At 35.4% G+C, this 17,930-nt stretch overlaps 2 protein-coding genes across 3 annotated transcripts; one reads left to right on the top strand and one right to left on the bottom strand.

Annotated features, from left to right (window-relative positions):
* Positions 1–684: 684 nt before the first annotated feature.
* LOC110728774 (zinc finger CCCH domain-containing protein 18-like) lies at positions 685–9,749 on the top strand. 2 transcript variants are annotated; one of them, XM_021908423.1, is made up of 5 exons: positions 685–2,158; positions 5,543–6,443; positions 6,660–7,971; positions 8,063–8,149; positions 8,827–9,749. In XM_021908423.1, exons 1-5 carry the CDS (start codon positions 1,552–1,554, stop codon positions 9,451–9,453), a joined length of 3,534 nt encoding a protein of 1,177 aa, XP_021764115.1. In that variant the 5' UTR covers positions 685–1,551; the 3' UTR covers positions 9,454–9,749. The 2 variants fall into 2 exon arrangements, with proteins under 2 accessions (XP_021764115.1, XP_021764123.1); XM_021908431.1 differs by having other exon boundaries at positions 686–2,158; positions 8,066–8,149.
* Positions 9,750–11,595: 1,846 nt separating this feature from the next.
* Positions 11,596–14,146, bottom strand: LOC110726439 (F-box/kelch-repeat protein At3g06240-like). Its single transcript, XM_021905921.1, has 4 exons — positions 13,639–14,146; positions 12,010–13,333; positions 11,875–11,940; positions 11,596–11,759 (listed from the first exon to the last, which is right to left on the bottom strand). Exons 2-4 carry the CDS (start codon positions 13,307–13,309, stop codon positions 11,596–11,598), a joined length of 1,530 nt encoding a protein of 509 aa, XP_021761613.1. The 5' UTR covers positions 13,310–13,333; positions 13,639–14,146.
* Positions 14,147–17,930: the final 3,784 nt, after the last annotated feature.

The raw sequence follows: 17,930 nt of genomic DNA, 5'->3' as shown, positions 1-17,930 counted from the left end.
TGCATTTGGGTTTGAACACATGTACTCAAGTTTCATTTATTATTGTAATAAAACAAAATAAGATAAAATAAATTGAAACAAACAAACCCAATGAATATCTATTTTTTTTAAAAAAAAAAAAAAAAATCAAAACCTTTTGAATATATACAAAACATTGTGTCATCTTTCACATTACATGCATCGCAAGGATTTAGCAAGACACAAATTATGGAGCAAGTCAACCTCAATCGTATTTATTTCTTACCATTTCTTTTTTCTTTTGAATTATCATTTATTCTTGTGCTCAAATAAACAAAAACAATGCTAACGAATGTCATTTAAGCAAAAAAAGAAAAATAATTAAAAGAAAGAGAAACTAACTTTGTTTCCTTGATTTAGGTTGTTTTGTAACTTGCTCACAAATGATTAATTACTACTAGTAATAATTGATCAACAGTGATTCAAAGTAATAAAAGAAGCCATGTTTACTCTACTGTATTTTCAATAATTTTAAATCTATTAATTTCAAACAAGATAAGATAATGATTTCAGATAGGATACAATAAGGACTAAAAAGATAAAGATAAATTTTTTCAAACAAAATAAGTAAATGGTCAATAAATTATTATTAGATAATTTCAATTCAAGTCTATTAAGATTATAGAAAGTACTATAAGCAAAATTCAAGTGCAATGATTAGTTGATTACTGCTCACACATCAATCAAAAGTTATATCAAGGAGTATCATTTAATCAAGCAAGTTGAGTGAACCAACTAATAATCTATGTTTCTTTCAAAAAAAAAAAAAAAGCTAATAATCTATGTTTATCAATCAATTAATTAATTAACATTACTTCACTAACATTAAAATAGAAACAATTCATCAAGAAATACCAATTTCTTACACCAAAATTTCCAATTTCCCCTAATTTGCATTTCCATAAAACGCATCGTTTCACCCTGAATAAGTGGTAACCCAAACGATGAAGTGTCGAAATCCAATTGGCAACACCCACGTAACCCTAAAACTTCCCACCCATAAACAAATCCTCTAACCCAAACACGCCCTTACAATTCTAATCCCAAGGGTATTTTCGTCATATTTTTTTTAAGGCTGTATTATCCTACGCTCGCCTCCTTTCCGATAAAACAACAAACCCTCTCTCTTCTCATTTTCTCTCTCCTCCACATTTTTTTCTCTCCTCTCGATCGAGATCCTCCGTCGCCGGAATCTTTCGCCGGCGGTTTCGCATTCTTCCGGTAACCGGAGATTCTGTTCGTTGTGATTTTCTTGGTTGTGTTGTTATTGCAGCGGTTCGTTTTATGTGGATTGGTGTTGGATTTTTGAAATTAGGGTTCGGTTTTATTGCGGATTGAATTTGAGATTTGGGAAGATTTGCGGATTGGTTTTGGAAGCGAGATTTGAAGGTTTTGTAATGTACGTATGTTTTTTGTTTGGTAGAAGTTGTTTTTCGATTTGAAAAAATAAAATAAAAATTAGGGTTTGAGAAAGGGAGGAAATTAGGGTTTTTGTTGAGTTGATAAAGGGTTTGAATTGAGGAAATAGGAAAAATGCCGAGAAGTTCGCGACATAAATCTAGCAAGCATAGTTCAAGGGAAGCGAGGGATTACTCTGATTCGGAGAAAGATTCTGGATTGAAGGAGAAGAAAGGGAGGGAAGATGGTGAGAGTAATAGTAGTAGTAGGCATTTGAAGGAGTCTACTTCTGGTGAGAAACGGAAAATTGATTCGAAATCGGCGGATGTGACGAAGGATTTGAGTGGTGTTGTTGTGAATGTTGATATTGTTGAGGAGTATGTTGCGCCTTTGACGTCGAAGAAGCGGAAAGAGAAGGAGGATGATGACCGGTGGACGGGAGGTGAAATCGAGCACGATCTGTCTAAAAGTGATTCAAAAAGGTCTAGTAGGAGAGAAGGGAGTTTGGTGGCGGGTGGAGAAGAAGGGAAGAGAAGTGGAAGTAAGGCGGAGTCGAAGCACCATAGGTCTGATAGGAAAGAGAGGAATGAAAAAGAAGGGGGTTCGGAGCGGGATAGGAAGGGCAGTAAAAGTGAGAGATTGGTGGTTGGTGTAACTGGAAATGAGAATGTTGGCAATGAAGGGAATAGGAAACAGGGCAGTGGAGAAGAGCGTGGTGGAAAGCATGGTGTTGGTAATACTGGTAAGGTAACCTGTTTATGTGCTTCTTACTATTGTTTATTGTTGAATGATTGTTTGACTTGTAGGGAACAGTTGCTTACATGGAGTAGTAGGATTGATATTGTCCTGGTGTTTCTTCGTCGTGTGGTTGGTATTGTAGTGTACAGTTTCTTTATTTTTATTTAACTGCCACCCCTTCATCCATTAAAATAGGTGGATGTTTACTAGTTGCTTCAATTGGCTGTCCTTGTATGGGCAATGTCATGTCTAGCTCTAAAAATGATTTGCGACGCACAAGGATTATGTTAATAACGTGTTTGGATTTGAGTATTTGAAGGAATGGTAGTGGAAATAAGGTGAGGGATTCATTTTCTTTGCTTGGATATTGGATGGGCAAAAGCCAAAAGGAAAGGCTCCATTCCCTTCATTTTTAGTATAGTTAAACTTTTAAATGTTACTCGTAAATTTTATGAGAGGAATTTGCTGTTCCGTGCCTACTTCCCTTCCTTTTCTTTCGTTACTACTGTCTTAGCAATTAGCATTCAGTATGTTAGAATAGTTGGTCTATAGGCTTTTGCTGGTTTAAAGTTCAATATAATGGAAGAAAGTGTATCTAGAATTGGATGTATTAATTTGTTTGATTGGGCTTGGTGAAAGTGTTAAGGTACCCTTTTAATATTACAATGATTTTGAGAAGTGGAGAAGTGGTAAAGGTGGAATATATGTGAGAAGGACCAGTTTTGGGATTTTTCATCTGCATAATTTCAGGGAAAGCAGGAAGAAATATATTTTTGTATTTCTGATGATACTGGTAAGCTGATTATTTTATTTGGTAGTTGGTTTTTTGGGGCACTTGGGTTGTTTGATAGGCAATCGAGCAGATGACCTGAGTTTTGACCTCATTCATTGCTGGTACATATTGAATGTACCTGTATATATGTGTGTGTTAGTGTGCTACCTTCTGGACATATTCATCAAACATTAAAAATAAAGTCTGTATTTGTTTTTTTTTTTTTTTTTTTTTTTTTTTTTTTTGAGGGGGAGGGCTTTGAATTATAAATACAGAAGTAAATTATAATATTTTTTTTGTTATGGGACCAAGAAGTTAGGCTAATGGCTGCAGTAAGATCAAAGACAATATGAATTGTCATGCTATCCACCTCATGCTAGAGGCAATCATGTAGCTAGATATGGGATAGTATACATGGTTTGGAGTGCTTTTTTTTTTTTTGTGGGAAACAGTATGTGTATTGTGGATAGGGTTAAAAACTGTCAATCCATTATGCTTGTTATGCTCTTAGTTCTTATGCAAGTATGCTTTTTTATTTTTTCTATACAGTAAAAATATTCATTCTCCTTTGTTTGGTGCTTGCTTGGTTGATAGTTCAGCTCATTATTATTCACCTAATGACTGTTTTGAAAAACCTTGAGGAGTGCAATCTGAATTTTCCCTTTAGAGCTTATTTCTTGTAGGAGACTTATGATGTTGTGAATGCACCTTTATTTCTACATCATGCATTTGAGTTAGCTCTTGCATTGTGCACTGAAAATTGTCATCTAGAGTCTTGATCCTTAGCATGGTTACCATCTGTAAAGAGCATCTTTATAGATTAGAATTTTATTATCTATGGCGATTTTATAGGGTTGTGCGCTTCATTGGGTATGGTTTTGCACTCATCATAGGACTTTCCCTGTTGGTGTTGTTGAAGGGTATTTTTTGTGCTCAATCATCTTACATTTTGTAGAATTATGCAAAATGTTTGCATACTACCATCTATTTTTATGTTTAAAGATGTTCAAGTAATGGAATTTACATGATAGAGGATCGAAGAGATCATGCACTTCTATACTTGTGATCTGGTGTTTTGAAGTTTATTTACTTTTTAAAGTTAACATTTAAATATCTTGTTAGTTGCCACATTCTATCCGGTATTTTCCTAGGCAGAAATTTTAGGTGTATCCAATTTTTGTTCTTTAATTTATTCGGTTACTTTGCATTGCTGGGGTTGTGATTATTATTTTTTAGTCACCACCTATGTCAATTAGTTATACCTCAATTATTTGTCAAAAGAATAATTTCTGTTTTGGTGTACACATGAGATATTTAACCCGGTTGATGATGCTAAAAAATTCAGCAATATGGCGCTTATTTGTGTTTATTTTAACTTCTTTACTGTATTGTTGAATGCATTGGAGAGTAGGGAAAAAAGTTATCTTTGTTTTGCCGAGCTTAAGCTCTTTGATTTATTGGGAGTTTATTTGTGGGGTGCTTTGAAATCTCATTGTTTCTTTTTAAAGAAGAAGACTTGTTGGCACTATAATTTAATTAAGTACTGCCAAAAACGCTATTGGAATCACCGCGCTGCATGAATCAGTTATTGAGTGTCTTGTTTCTTAAAGTAGATAACTATATTTTGACGAATTGTCTAAATGCATGACTTTGGAAGCTAAAGAGAATTAGACATTGACCAGGAGGTCTCATACTGTGGTTAGTTTCAAATTTGCCCTGTTATTTACAATTTTCAAGTTGAGAGATTGTTTGGCAGTTGACAGTTCTTATTTATTATTACTCTAAGGTCTAATCATAATTTCCTTATTTTTAATAAGAATTTCTACCAGTTATATAATTTTCCAGTCCACTTACTATTTATTGTCATTATAACTTTTCAATTTTTTTTGTTATCTCAGTTTTTATTGAAATAATTAATTGATTTGAGGTATGTGTGATGCAATTTAATATAATGTATATCCCACCATTTTGTTGGATGAGACTTATTTTCCTCTAGTTAGGATTTTAAGTGGAGATCCTTCATAGTATTAGGGATGATAAATATATCTAAGAGTACATAACAATGAAGGCACAAAACTCTCGCATGCTGGTTTTTTCCTTGTGTTTATTGGAGTGGTCTCATACTGACAGTACATATATGTTCCTGGTTATACTGCATATCCTTTGCATGTTTGTTTGCCTCTATCTTATTGAAGGTTTTTGCTCAAATATCAATTTGTTCTACATTAGTGTAAGTGTTGTTGCTTACATCAGGATTCCATTGGATGGTAGTTGTCCCCTTTCCTATGTATTTTTTTTTTTCAAGGTTTGTTCTGTGACTATGAGAGTATTGTTGAATAAGTTAAATAAGGTATTGTTTCAATGTTTGATTTGTGATTGTTAACATTACACCTTTTTTTTTTCTTTTTTTTTTTTCTCTTTCCTGACATAACAATCAGTTTGCAATGTTTGCCTTTTGTTTCTGGTGATTGCCTGGTTCTGCTAAGTATTGTGTATTGATTTGAATAAGGATCTATGCTGAAGTTATATATTGGATAAGGGATGATATGTGATATTCTTATGTCTTTTTGAAGATTTGTAGAGTTTTTGAACATTGTTCTTGTTATTTTGTATCAGACCATATCATACAAGAGGAAGTTCGTAACACTGATACAGAGAGAGATCTCGATCGACGAGTTAGAAGGAAAAGAGATGGTTCAGGCGATGGGGACAAGCATCAGGAAAGTACTCGAGAACTGGATGATAGAAGATTGTCTTCTAGGGAAGATATTGTCAGATCAGGAAAGTATAAAGATGAAAGTCACAAGGATGAGAGAGGTAGAGATAGGTACCAAGAAGATATAGATAAGGAGAATTGGCATCAGGATGAAAAGCAGAGGGATAATCGGGCTACTAAAGAGCATAACAGTGTCAGGTCAGAGGATAAACATCTAAATGAAAAGAAAAAAGATTTGGATGTGTCCCAAAAGAAATCTAAGCCCCTAGGCAGTGAATATGAACGAGAGTCAGAGCGAGAACGAGACCGTGATAATGATAGAGACAGGGTTCGGGACCGAGAGCGGGATCGCTCCCATCATGATCGGGATCGTGAACGTGACAGGGACCATGATGACCGGGAACATGATCTTGATCGTGAGCGGGATCTTGAACGTAGCTATGAGCGAGACCGTGAACTAGACCGGGACAGGGAACGCGGCCGTGATCGTTATCACCGCGAACGTGACAGAGACCGAAACCGTGATCGTGATCACAACCATGATCGAGGCCGAGATCGGGATTATGATCATGAATATGGCTCCCATGTTGATGATAAAAGCTCTAGGTACAAGGACGATAGAGGGAGGAGATCTATTGAGGGGTATGATGACTATCATGGTGATAAATCTAGAAGGGTAGAGTCAGAGGTTGATAAGGAAAGATCTTTATCCCGAAAAGCACATATAGACAGTGTTGTGAGCAGCGGTCGACGTAGGTCCTCACCCAATTCTAGGGCTTATGTTAATACAGATAAATACAGGTGCTCTTCTTGTCTGTACCTATTAAATACATTTCTTGTATAACTGGGTATGTAGTTGCAGATTGTTACTTGGATATTTATATTTTGGCTTCCAAGGACACATTGTTTTGAAAAGTACTTTTTGTTGTATCTAAGTGATTGGCTTCAAATTCGTGATATTGTTAACTGCATATTTTGCAGTGCTATAATACTTATGTCTGTTATTTAATGTTTTAGAGATGGAATCCAAGATGAGGCTAAGTATGGAGATTCCTCGAGAGATGCCCTTACATCTGAGGCACTTGATAAAGTTCCTAAGTATCGATCAGGGGAGAAACGCACCAAGTTTGATGACAATCATGTTGGAGAATCATCTGAAAGATCTCCAAATGCCAAGGCTTCTCCTGCAGGTTTGAAGGAAAGATCTCCTACAACTAGTGTTGATCGCAGATTTCAAAATAGAACTAGCAGGAGAAGGAGCCTTGATGTTGATGAGGCTGAGAGGAGGAGCAGTGGCTCCAATGATGTAAGAGATTTTTCTGGTAATGAGGACCGACAGGGTAGAGATTTTTCTGTAAAGAAGCCTACTGGGGAGGAGTATCCTCCAGTAGAATCTCCTTTTCACCATAAATCAAGTCAGGGCAATATTTCATCTCACACTCCTGGTCCATCTGGGTTCAGGAGTGGAGCTGACAGTCCTTCCTTCATGGGATCTTTAGGAGAAGACACTAGAGGTCATTCAGGAAGCCGATTCAGGAGAAGTGTTGATCCCAATGTAGGAAGAGGGCCTGGAAATGGTTGGAAGGGGGCACCTAATTGGCCCTCACCACTACCTAATGGCTTTATGCCCTTCCCACCAGGTCCTCCCGGGCCACATCATGGGGGGTTCCCACCCATGCTCTCTCAGTTTCCTCCTCTATTTGGTGTTAGACCATCTATGGACATGAACCACCCTGGGATGCCTTATCATATGTCTGAAGGGGACCGGTTTTCTGGTCATGTAAGACCTTTAGGATGGCAGAATATGGTAGATGGCCCAGTTCATTTCCATGGATGGGATGTAAGTAATGGTGTCCTTAGGGATGAGTCATCCATGTATGGGCCTGGACATCTTGCCAATGCTCAAAGAAGGGACATGAATCCAGATATGTGGAAATCAAATGGCGATCCGAATATGGATTTGACATCTGTGTCTCAAAAAGATGGTCCCATGGCTAAAGCATCTATGGACGAAGTTTCATCTGTGCAGGGTGCTTCAAGGCTTAATGTCGAAAGTAGTGTCTTTGATGAGGGGCCAAGTCAAAAGATGATTACTTCAAGTGGTCCGTCATCCACAAAGGAAATTCCAATGACTCCAGCTAAAGTGACTACAGAGAAGACTCCTGAATCATCTAGTGTTGATGAAACTGCTCAATCAGTGCGTGCATACCTTGCTAAGCTTGATATTTCGATAGATATGGCTGATCCAGAATTGTATAATCAATTTATTAACCTTGCTGTCAAGGGACAGTCCCAATTAATTGAAGAAATGGAACTTGAATATACTGAGGTAGAATCTTCTTGAATTTGTCTTGCCTCCCTTCATCATCTTTGACATAGATTGATTATAACATAGTGCTTATATTTCTGTGACTCATTAGCAGGAGAGGGCAGTTGCTGATTCAGAGATCGCAAATCTATCCATGGGTTTGACATTTTTCCCTACTGCCAAAGCTTCTATTTTTAAGGTATGTCTTTTAACTGATGCAATATACCATGACTCTTGGGTTTGATTTTATAACATCTAAAATGAAATTCTTTTCTGTTTGGGGTAGGGATAGTGTGGTTTAGTATTGGAATCACTTAGGTGGTTCAGCTGCTAAAAAGGTTGATTTGTGTTATAGAGTGTTATTTAAATAAATTTATATTTAGTCTGTTAAGATGATTTTGTTTGTCCAAGCTGGCTGATGCTGTTTTAATAAGTTATATTAACTGGCAAGGCTGCTGTTTATCTTAGTTTTTATTGTCTTTTGGTTTGCTATTAGTTCTTTATCCACCTAAATATGTATTTCTTATAAATGGTGTGCTTATATATGAGTGATACAGCTATTTTGTTTCTTTTGTTGCAAATTTCATTCAATTGGACTTTTGTTTAATGTCATCAGTCAGTGAGATGTGTGTATATCTGTTCTGTTCTCGTGCGAGATATACAATATAATGGTGATGAACAATTATATGACTACATTAGTTTAACTTTGAACTTTCCTGAGTCCTTGTTTGTTACAATATAATGTAGTTATTGTTGATTATTTTCTTGTGATTGTTGCTTTTTTACCTCCTGACTAATTGAATAAACCAGAGTGGAATTTACTGATCTAGCTTGTGTTTAAATGTAATTATTAATGTGCTATCAACTTGATTGCAGAAAGCAATGAATCTATACAAGACGCAGAGCACTAAAAGATCATTGTCTGGGATACCTAATTGGGAGATCTTGCATAGTCCCAAAGATTCTGAGCTTGAGGCGGAACCAATTTTGGCTCAAGAGGATAAATTAGACGATCCTGTTGATTGTAGTGTTAATAAGGAAGAGCCTATTCTGGCGGTTCCAGAAGTCGTTTCCACCACACCTGTGGTAGAAGGGAAAGAACCTGTTTCCATAACCAGTGATGAAGTGCTGAACGATGAATCCTTTGGGGGTGCTGAGCTGGATCTTGGTCTTAGCAATCAAGGACAAACACCAGTTCTCATGGTGGAGAAAGTGGATGAAGAAATTAAGCCTGACAAGGAACTCTTGTCTGTTGAGAACACCTATTCTGATGAATTTGAATCAAACACCGATAAAGAGATTGTTGGTAATGAATATGATGATGGTATGAGAGGTGGTGCTAAGTCCGCCGCTTCTGATGAGCAGTTGGATGTTGCTGTAAGTGGTCCTTTAGTTATGTCCCATGATTCTGTTAAAGTATGTGAAACTTTAATATCGGTGTCAAATGAGTCGGATTCGGTAATTTTGAGTCGGATACATCATGCTCCTGAAAGTACACATTGAAACAATTTTTTTTTAATATTTTTAATTTTCGTTTAATTCTCAGCAATTTTCCGTTCATCCATCCTTTCATATTTCTCTCTATTATGAAGAGAAAATGTTATCAAAGCAATAAAATCAAAATGCATCTGTGTTTTTTTTTTTCTGCCCCCTAATAAGTGTTTCTTTTTTTCTTTCTTTGATGAGCTGTTTTGCTTTTGTTTCTGCATTTCCTTCATGTTATGTGCATAATTTTGACATGAAAAAGAATGTTACTTTTGGCAAGCATCTGTATTACTCCGTATGTTGCCTATGTTCCATTTGTTGGATTATTTGGATTTCTGTGCTTTTGTTTAATTTTTGGAATTGATCTATTTTTATTTTATGGAGTAAAACTTGCAATCTCATCTTTGAAATTCTTACATAGTTTTGTTAAAATGCTTTTTTCCACCACGTGCTTTGTGTTTTTATATCATAATTGCAATTAATGATCTATTTTTTTTATACGAGTATTAAATTTTTTTGCATTTTTCTCTCTTTTTTCTTGTTTTTCTTATCTAAATTATAATACTTCGTATGATAGCAATAAAATTTGTGAAGTGATTTTGTGCGTGTTGCGAAGTTTTGTGATTCATGCACGGATGCATCATCAGCATCCCTCTATAAATTTTATAATGACGTATTTTGTTATATGGTAAAGATTGTGAAACCAATTTTCTATTGTTTTTGTGGAGTTAAGAAAATAACCATTTCCAAAAATTGTGCGCACTACATGGGAAATTCTAATTCTATAATGGCTTGTGTCCAATATATCAGTATATCACTGCTGTTCTAAAAGTTTGAGATAACTCTTGTTAATATTATTTGTTTCTTTATAATACTTTGTGGACATTTATACGCTTAAAAATATTTACGTTTCCTTCATTAATGTTGTCAATAACTAAAGTAGTGATATAATTTATTTAATTCTCTCGTACCTTATATTTGTGGGAAACCATTAGTATGGACTTGAGTTGTGCTAGTTTGTAGCACGAAGTATTGTTAACCTTAAGAAATTATAAATCCCACAAAACTACATAATGTATGATTGATCCACAATAATAATAAAGGAATTCGTTATTACAATTTATCTTGCATTGGCTTACGAGAGGTGTAACAATTTTTTAAAATCATAAACCTAAAACAATAAACAAATTAAAAAAAAAAAAAAAAAAAAAAAAACATAATTAGGGTTTAAGAGAGGAGAGGGTGGGAGATGAGGACATTAGCAAATTAACAATTAATTCACCGCTCATTGATAAAATGAGATGATCCAATCTTAATTCGAATTGAATGAATTCCGGTAATATTCATTTTTAAGATAAAAACATTATATTGGTTACAACCAACACCAATTTTCAGTTAGAACATAATACATCTCTCGCTTGATAAAGGAGTCCCATAATTTCCGCTTGATAAAGGAGTCCAATAATTTCGTATAATTTTCATGTTAATACCCATTGCAAAGCCACAAAGGGAATTACCAACAAACTATATATACGCGCTTAATAAAAAATTTTTTGAGAAGCTAGGATATTTTATGTGTATATACCCATCGCAAAGCCAGAAGGAAGGGGTTAATAACTTAATACTCTAGTTTAATACCCATTGCAAATTCCGGCTTGAGCTTGAACAAAACCGGCCGGGTTGAACCGACCAGCTAGATACAATCTGGTCTAAAAAATTTGCCATCCAAGTTTCTGATCCAAATTCGACTGCATTTGATTCATGTTTGATACAGTGAAAAATATCAATTATTCCTCTAGAAGTGTGGTGAGTGTTATAGTTAACTACTGTAAAGTTAATCAGCTAAAGGAATTTTTGACAAAGTGCATAGGAATCACTAATAATTCAACACCAACTTGTCCAAAAGTACAACAGATTCAAAACCAAGCTATTTCTTCCAAAACTAAAAGGGATAAGTACTGCAAAGACATAAAGTACTCATAATAAACTAAACTTACTAGCATAAGATAGGATATCATGAACAATGGCAAAACATGATCTTCCTCTATACCACTCTTACAAAAGGCAAGTTCAGCTGCAAGTAATCGGATTGGATGTTGAAACCGGATTCATTTGCAAATAAAATTACAATTCATATCTCAAGGCTAGAAGCTGCTGACATCAAATCTTCCAGGACAATTCCCAATCGACGGCCACAGCATTAGGCATAAACTGTCTCCTGCATCCAAAAGACCCACTGTGTACTTCTTTAGTTCTTTGTAATCCCATAGAAATTAAAGATCCCACAAAAGTAGTAATTGATCCACAATGAATATAACCACCAACTGATGATTTAGTCATATGAAGTAAGATAGAACTCAGTAGTTAGTACTAAATATACAGTCTGGCTGGAAATGCAAAATGAAAAGTCCTATAAACTCAAGTCAAGTTAAATTTCACCACCATCGCCACCACTACCATCACTATCACCACCATCTTCTTCGTCCTCTTCCTCTTCCTCTTCCTCTTCCTCACCATCATCATTATCATTATCATCATCATCATCACCATCATCTTCTTCGTCCTCTTCCTCATCATCAACATCATCATTATCACCATCATCATCATCATCGTCATCTTCATCTTCACCATCAAGAGGAAAAGGAGAAAAGGGGGAAACAATACTCTCTACATAATCGTTCATCTTGTAAACCTTAGAACAAGAATTTCTCACAATAACATATGATGGCAGATCCCAATGTGGATCAACAACCACAAGTCCATGATTTACGGCTTGAATGCAGATAATGCCATTGTACGTAAGCCCTAATACTCTGATGCAACATCCAGCAATCTCCTCTTGCAAGTCAATCCTATACGTTATCTTCCAAGAACCCCAATTGTTATATTCCTCCAACATCCACAGCTCTAACATCCATTCCCCTTCCTCAATTTCTTCCTCGGTATCTGACTCTGAGTCTTCCTCGGAATCTTCTGTTGAGTCTTCCTCCGTTGAGTCATCCCCAAATTCATTGTGAGAATAATGAACAAACGCTACACAAAGACAATCAGATTCTCCAATGACACCCAGCAGCATCTGATTGACACTCGGAAATAGCTCAGGCACAATCGAGAAGGGTATCCTCTCAAAGGCTTCAGTAACCAAATAAAATTTCAGTATGCATTTGCCGTGAACAAGGTAATGCAATGAATCATCCTTGAATACTGAGTTAGATCCCGAAATGGAAGACAAATCATCATCACTAACACGTATCCTTCTCCAACTATCATTCCTCAACGAGTACAAATACATGTACTTTTCATGGTATGGCTTATATTTTTCAGAAACTAAGAGGATCTTGTAGTCATTTGAGGATTGAACGAAGCCAAACCAGCCAGAATCTACATAAACATAAGTCGAAATCCCTCCAACAGGCAATGAAATTTCTCTAGCTTTATTGGTGATAGGGTTCCAAAGATACATAAAATCCTCATCATATCTTTTCTTATCCATCTCCTTAATGTAAAGACATACAAGGCCATTACATGATCCAATCATGAAAAAGTAACAACCCTCGAAAGTGTCATCCTTGTCGAATTGTCTTCCCCATGGGTTTAACTTTACGCCCTCAGTGATATCAGCATAACTACTAAACTTGAGCGATGACAAGGTATTATATCTAAGCATAGCAACGGTTAAGGGTGGATTAGCAGCCGAGTACAAAAAATTGATATGAGATATGGCAAATTCGGGGTCTGAGATTAGGGAATTCAATTTTTTGCACACACATCTGAGCCTTCCTAAGGATTTTGCAGGCATTCGAAGCAGGATTTCATGGATTAAATCATCTGTTAACCCCATCAATGTGGAATTTTCGTATTTGGCGTGTTTCATAGTAGATTAAGGGTTGGCACTCCTCTGAAAACAAATTCACAAAATCCAACAGTCAAGAACAACAATTTGTCAATTTTACACAATTACACACTAAAATTCCACAACAACTTCCCACTAAAACTTCACAACAATTTCCCACAAAAAATCCACAACAATTTCTTACAAAAAAACCCACAACAATTTCCCACGCAAAGTTCAATTCTATTTTTTAAACTACAGAATTGTGTGATTGAAATGTAAGCAGATACTCAAATGAAGAATTATGAACAAAAAAAAAAAGAGTAAAATGATGAATAAAATAGGAAAAATAAAAGAAACAAAGATTATACCTTTAGGAATGCTGAACTGATGAAGAAAGAAGATTGATGACGGCGATAAATTGGCGGAGTAGTTTTAAGGGTGAAAGAGGAGAGATTTTTGAAAAATTTTCCACCTTCTTGTTTTTTGAAAAAAGATTTCCCTAGTTTTTTTTTTTTTTTTAGCATCGCGATGTATAATTGTATATCTTCCCAAGGAAGTTTTTATTAAATTCTCATTTTATTATAAAAAAATAAAATTACAAACCTCTCCTTTCACAGTTTCACACAGTAATTTTTTACTTGTAATATATTCGTTCTCTATATTCATCAATTTCCTTTTTAGTCCATCTTGTTAATTTTGTCATATTTTATATTTGGACATCTACAATTTTACTTTCATAACAACTCCATTATCTCACTATTTTCTCTCTCATCACTTTTTTCCAACCAAAGATTAACAAAGTAGAGAGTGAGGGATAACTCGAGTGGTTAGAGCTTCCCTCTCGTTTCTAAGAGATCTTGGGATCGATTGTCATCATTGCCCTTGTGACTCTCTAAATACCAAAAAAAATAATTTACAAAGTAACATTGCACTGGGGGCTAAAAATAAGGGACAGAGGGAGTACTACGGAGTATTATTATTTTAATTAGGAAAATGATAAACATAGCCCTAAGGGCTATGTATAAGAAGCTAAAAAAGGAAATATTCAAGATAAATTAACATTACTTACACCAATCTGCGCGTGATTTTGTCATGAATTCCCAACTTAATTCCATTTTAGGGGTGGACAAAAAATCCGATCCAAACGATTCGATCCGTGATCCAGTTGATTTGATCCGAAAAATTAGATATCCGATCCGATTTTTTCGATTTCGGATATACGAAAATTTTCGAATCGGATTCGGATCACGGATCTAGAAAAATCGGATCGGATCCGATTATTCAATATAAAATAAAATTATAAAAAAATTAACTAATTTGCAACAAACTCTCACTTAGAATGTTAGCTCTAATTATAATGTAATACTGTACTTGTATGTAGGATTTTAAGGAAGTGATGAAATTTTTTTTACAAGTATTTTTTTGTTGTCTTAATAAGTGCAGCGAGTGCAGATGCTCTAGGAGGGTTATAGAGTGTTAAATGAGTGTGTTAAGCGCAAAACAGGTGGCTGGTTGTTGTGCCTATTTGATGAGTTGTCTAGTTTATAAAGTTGTGTCTTGCATACATAAAACAATTGACATAACAATAAGATATGATTTAGTAATTTATATAACCAAAAGGAAAAGAACAAGTAAAAAGTAAAAGTGAATGAGCTGAACATTAGAGCATAGGAAGAAAGTTTAGAATATGAGAATAAAAAATTAGAACATTGGGTTAAGAGTTTCGTCCAAGATCTTGTGAGAGCTTGTGGTGCCATGAGGTGTTGGGGTGTCGGCTTTGGTTTGAATTTCAGGCTTATTGTCTTGCCTCCTAACTTTAGGAAAGCTCAAAGTATAAGAATAAAATTTATAACATAAAGAAAGCTCACAGTATAAGAATAAAATTTAGAACATAAGTAGAAAAAAAATGAGAACATAGTTAAAATACAGGGGAAATTAGAACATTGGTTTAGAACATAGGATAAATCATAGAAAAATGAGAAGAAAAAAAGGCTTAAATCATAAGTGATTAAAACATAAGGGAAAAACTTTGGAACATAGGTAGAAAAAGTTTAGAACATCAGAAAAAAAAAAAAAATCAGAACATTGGTTTAGAACATAGGATAAAAATTTAAAACATACGAAGAAAATAAAAATTTAGAACATAGGCACAAAAAATTTAGAACATAAAGAAAAAAAAATTAAAACATAGGCAAAAAAATTTAGAACATACAAAAAAAAAAATTTAGAACACAAAAAAAAAATTTAGAACATGGGAAAAAAATTTAGAACATAAGAAAAATTTTTATAACATACAGAAAAATTTAAAGCATAAAAATTTCGGCTATTTCACCAACTGCCACTGAGTAATTTCGAAATTCACCAAATGCCACCGAACTTTTCAAAATTCATCACATGCCACCGAGTTTTAAAAAAATTCACTGAGTGCCATTAATAACTGACAACCGTTAGTTGACCGTTAGTTGACCCCACCACGTGCCACGTGTCACCTTATGATTGGTCCGTTTTTAACAAAAAAATTAAAAATTAAAAAAAATAAATAAAAACTAAAAAAACCAAAAAAAAAAAAAAAAAATTACAGAAAACCACCTAAACCCCAGCCACCACCCCCTCCCTGCCGCCAAACCCCGAAATCCTGCCGCCTTTACCGACAGGCGCTCTGGCGGTCGCCGAAGTAAGTCCTCCCCTTTCCCTACTCTTTCCCGTCGCGACCCACCCACCCTTAAACCCCAAAAACCAAAACCCCATTAAAGATTCACCCACTTCCCAAAACCCGACCGAAAACCCCAAACCCGACCAATTGGTGGTCGAAAATTGGTGGTCTAAGGGGGTGCGAGGAAAGGGAGGGGAAGGAGGCTGCCGGATTTTTTCCAAAGGTTGAAGGCTTCGCGTTGGTGGTCGGTTCAAAGGAAGGGCTTCGCGTTGGTCGTGCTCACGGTGGGCTTCACATTGGCCGTGCTCGAGGTGGGTTAAGACGATTCTCCGAACCCCGAAACCCCACCCCCCTTCCTCCGGACCTGTCACAGTCTTCGCTCTGGTGGATTCTTCAGTACGAATTTGTGTTGGTGGTGGGTTCAGAGGGGGTTTCAGGGTGGTGGAGAAAGGGGGGTGGGGTTTCAAGGTGGTGGAGGAAGGGAGGTGGGGTTTCGCGGGTTAGGGGTTTGGGCTAGGGTGGGTAGCGTGCCTTCCGGTCCCGGCGGCAAGGGATTGCTGGCTTAGGCTGGTGGCCGGTTGTTTTCCCTTTTTTTTTAATTTTTTTTAAATATTTTTGGTTTATTTTTTTTTTAATTTTAGTTTTTTTTTTCAAAAAAAAACCAATCAGTAGGTGACACGTGGCAAGTGGTGGGGTCAACTAACGGCTGTCAGTCATTAATGGCACTCGGTGAATTTTTTTAAAACTCGGTGGCATTTGGTGAATTTTGAAAAGTTCGATGGCATTTGGTGAATTTCGAAATTACTCAGTGGCATTTGGTGAAATAGCCGTAAAAATTTAGAACATAGACAAAAGAAAAAAAAAATTAGAACATAGGTTAATGAATATTTATAACATAGAAAAAAAAACTTTAGAACATAGGTAGAAAATATTTAGAACATAGGGAAAAAAAAACTTTAGTAGATTAAATTTAGAGCATAGGAAAAAAAAATTTAGAATATAGGTAAAAGAATATTTATAATATAGAAAAAAAAACTTTAGAACATAGGTAGAAAAAATTTAGAACATAGGAAAAAATTAGAACATAGGTTGAAAAAATTTAGAACATAGGAAAAAAAACTTTAGAACATAAGTAGACTAAATTTAGAACATAGGTAAAAGAATGTTTAGAACATAGGAAAAAAAAAACTTTAGAACATAAGTAGAAAAAATTTAGAACATAGGCAAAAGAATTTAGAACATAGGTAAAAGAATATTTAGAACATAATAAAAAAAAAAAAAAAAAAACTTTAGAATATACGTAGAAAAAATTTAGACCATAGGAATTTTTTTTTTTTTAAAATATAAGTAGACCAAATTTAGAACATAGGAAAAAAAATTAGAACATAAGTAGACTAAATTTAGAACATAGGAGTAGCGAAAAGAAATTTAGAACATAAAAAAAGAATATTCAGTAACTAAAGTATGTTCTTAAGAATGTGTCATATGTTCTTTATTTAGCATTCTATATTTGCTATAGACTAACACTACTAGAAATAGGCCAGATTCCGACGGACTGAAATTCCCTTCGGAAAATTCAAATTTTCCGACGGAATTTGGATCTGTCGGAAAATTCCGCCGGAACATGTTAGTTCCGACGGAAAATCCTTCGGAAATATTCCAACGGATTTTTTCCCTCGGAATTTACTGCTTCCGACGGAAATTTCCCTCGGAAAATTGCTTCCGACGGAAATTTCCGTCAAAAGCTGTCAATTCTGAGGGAAAAAAATCCGTCGGAACATATTAAAATCCGTAGGAAAATTCCGAGGGATTTTAATTCCGTCGGAAAGTTCCGACGGAATTTTAAGCTCTTCCGACGGATTTAATACTTAAAAAAAAAAATCGATACAAAAACCCGAAAACCCTAAATTCTCCCTTCCCCTTTCATTTCTCTTTTCTCTCTCCTCTTTCCGCCTCTTTACTCTTTCTCTTTCCTTTCCTCTTTCCTCTTCTCTTCCTCTGTGATTT

This window comes from Chenopodium quinoa, unplaced genomic scaffold, assembly GCF_001683475.1.
Source record: "Chenopodium quinoa cultivar QQ74 unplaced genomic scaffold, ASM168347v1, whole genome shotgun sequence".
NCBI classification, from domain to species: Eukaryota; Viridiplantae; Streptophyta; class Magnoliopsida; order Caryophyllales; family Amaranthaceae; genus Chenopodium; species Chenopodium quinoa.
This window is presented reverse-complemented; position numbering and strand designations above follow the sequence as displayed.